Source organism: Micromonas pusilla (assembly GCF_000151265.4).
Source record: "Micromonas pusilla CCMP1545 genomic scaffold MICPUCscaffold_18, whole genome shotgun sequence".
In the NCBI taxonomy this organism is placed as follows: domain Eukaryota; kingdom Viridiplantae; phylum Chlorophyta; class Mamiellophyceae; order Mamiellales; family Mamiellaceae; genus Micromonas; species Micromonas pusilla.
The window spans coordinates 191,545-193,888 of record NW_003315899.1 but is presented as its reverse complement, the minus strand read 5'-3'; the positions used below and the strand labels follow the sequence as shown (position 1 = coordinate 193,888).

Below are 2,344 nucleotides of genomic sequence, written 5' to 3'. Positions count from 1 at the left end.
GAACGTCTCACCGGTCAAACGTACGTTGAAAGGGAAGCGCGGGTGAAGAGTGACGACGGGGAAAGTCCTCAAGGAATGGCGTTCACCACGCGAACGCAGTCGTATGGGAAGCAGTCTCACCACGACGTCGTCCTTTTCTTTTTCATCCGCCGCCGCCGCCGCCGCCGCCGCCGCCGCGGCTTCGCCGACGGTCGCCCCCCCGCCCCCCGGCTGCGGCAGACTGACCTGCAGCGCCTCCGCGGCGTCCTTCACCTCCGTCGTGAACCTCTCGAGGAGATCTCCGAGCGCGCGCAGCGCGAGGGCGACCCGTCGCGTCGTCCCGACGCTGCTTCCGCCGACGCCGCCGCGGAACGGCGCGCCGCCGCTCCCGGGAACTTCGCCCCCGCCGCCCGCCGCCGCGTTGCCTGGAACGTTCCCCGCCGCCGCCGCCGCCGCAGCGGTCCTCACGAGCAAATCCCTCGCCTCAAGCAGCCGCCCGGTCGCGATCACGCACGCGGCGCGGTCGATGTTCACGCTCAGGTCGTCCTCTTTCGCGTGCAGTCGCTCGTGTTCCGACGCGCGAGATAAAGTCTCCTCCGCCTGTGGGTGGAGTTGAAAGGCGTCAGAAGCGGAGTTGAAAGGCGTCGAGGACGGGGATTGAAAGCGAGGGACCCTGGGCGGAGAGAGACGACGGGAAAAGTCCTTAAGAAACGGCGTTCACCACGCCGACGCGATCGTATGGGAACCAGTGTAAGATAGAACGCTCCTCTTCCCACCGCCCGCGCTGCATCTGCGCTTGGCCTCGCAATCGAAATAGCGTGCTCAGACGCCGGTGCACGCTCACGGTGTTTTTACAGCCCGCGGTTCGAATCATCCACCCGGTCCGACCTTCGCTCAGCGCTTTCAGCGAGTACGCGATGAGATTTCCGGTGACTTCGATCTGTCCGTCTGAGGGTCGTTCCATCGTTCAAAGCGACGAACGTCGGGGTGGAGTTGAAAGGCGTCAGAAGCGGAGTTGAAAGGCGTCGAGGTGTGTGCGTCGGGATTGAACGCAAGGGACCCTGGGCGGAGAGATGCGCCGGGAAATAAAGTCCTCAAGGAACGGCGTTCACCACGCCAACGCGGTCGTACGGGGACCAGTGTGATGGATGAGAACGCGCCTAAATCCCGCGAGTGCTTGTACAGGTCGAGCAGCATGTTATCCAGGCTCTCCTGCAACCGCTCGTCCATCGGCCACGCGCCGCGATAGCGCTCGATCGCGCGCACCGCGTCGTCGTGCCGCCCCATCTGTTTCAAGATGCACACGAGGTCTTTCAGCGCGGACTGCGCGCACTCGCCGCGTCTCTCGATCTCAGGGTCGTTCCATACGAGCGAACGTCGGGGTGGAGTTGAAAGGCGTCAGAAGCGGAGTTGAAAGGCGTCGAGGTCGGGGATTGAACGCAAGGGGTGCGCGGACAGGGACGCCGGGAAAAGTCCTTAAGGATCGGCGTTCACCACGCGAACGCGGTCGTATGGGAACCAGTGTGAGATAGAACGCGCCTCAGCCACCATGAGGGTGAGCGCGGTCGGGAGGTCTTTCCGCGTGAGCTGCGCGTGCTTCGCCTCCGCGTAGGTGGCGCTGACGCCGGTCGCGCCCGCGCGCGGGAGGCCGCCGCCGGAGGGGGTGCGCAGCGGCGGCGCGCGTTCGCGTTCGCGCTGCGTCGTCGCGTTGGCGGACGCCGCGGGCGACGGATCGACGGCGGCCCCCGGGATCCCCGGTCCCCGGTCCCCGGTCCCCGGTCCCCGGGATCGCGACGACGACGACGACGACGACGACGACGACGACGACGACGACGGCGCGAACGGCGCGGCGGACGACGCCGGGACGAACGGCGTCGCGGTCGCGGCGACGCTCGAGAGCGCACCGCCGGTCCTCGGCGTCGGCGAGGGCGAGGGCGCGGACGCGGCGAACGGCGCCGGCGCCGGCGCCGGGGACATCCCCGTCCCCATCCCCGTCCCCGTCCCCGACCCCGTCCCCACCCCCGAAGGGGCGTCCGCGCGCATGGTACCGTAGCACGTCACGCGCGGTCGCGCGGTTTCCGCCTGTGCTCTCACGCGCGCGCGCGCGTCATGCGCGACGCTCCGCGGGTTCGCTTCGCCCGCGGTGTGTCTCCGCGAGCGAGGTGGCGCGACGCGAGCGGCGCGCGGCGCGCGGACGGAATGTCGGATGGACCGCCGCGTGTCTTGATGAGAGGTTTCGCAGTCGCGTGTCGGTGTCCTTTCGGTTAGTCGGTGGGGCTCCGTTCACGAAAACCTTTCGAACTAATTGCACATAACAACTTACTGTACAGTACGAGTACAACGTACGCGACGCCCGGTCGTCGTT

General features: G+C 67.5%; 1 protein-coding gene across 1 annotated transcript; it reads right to left on the bottom strand.

Annotated features, from left to right (window-relative positions):
- Positions 1-882: 882 nt before the first annotated feature.
- Positions 883-2,170, bottom strand: MICPUCDRAFT_67765 (uncharacterized protein; the record flags this gene model as incomplete). The annotated part of the gene is made up of 2 exons (XM_003064631.1): positions 1,524-2,170; positions 883-1,334 (listed from the first exon to the last, which is right to left on the bottom strand). Exons 1-2 carry the CDS (start codon positions 2,020-2,022, stop codon positions 883-885), a joined length of 951 nt encoding a protein of 316 aa, XP_003064677.1. The 5' UTR covers positions 2,023-2,170.
- Between the last annotated feature and the right edge of the window lie 174 nt (positions 2,171-2,344).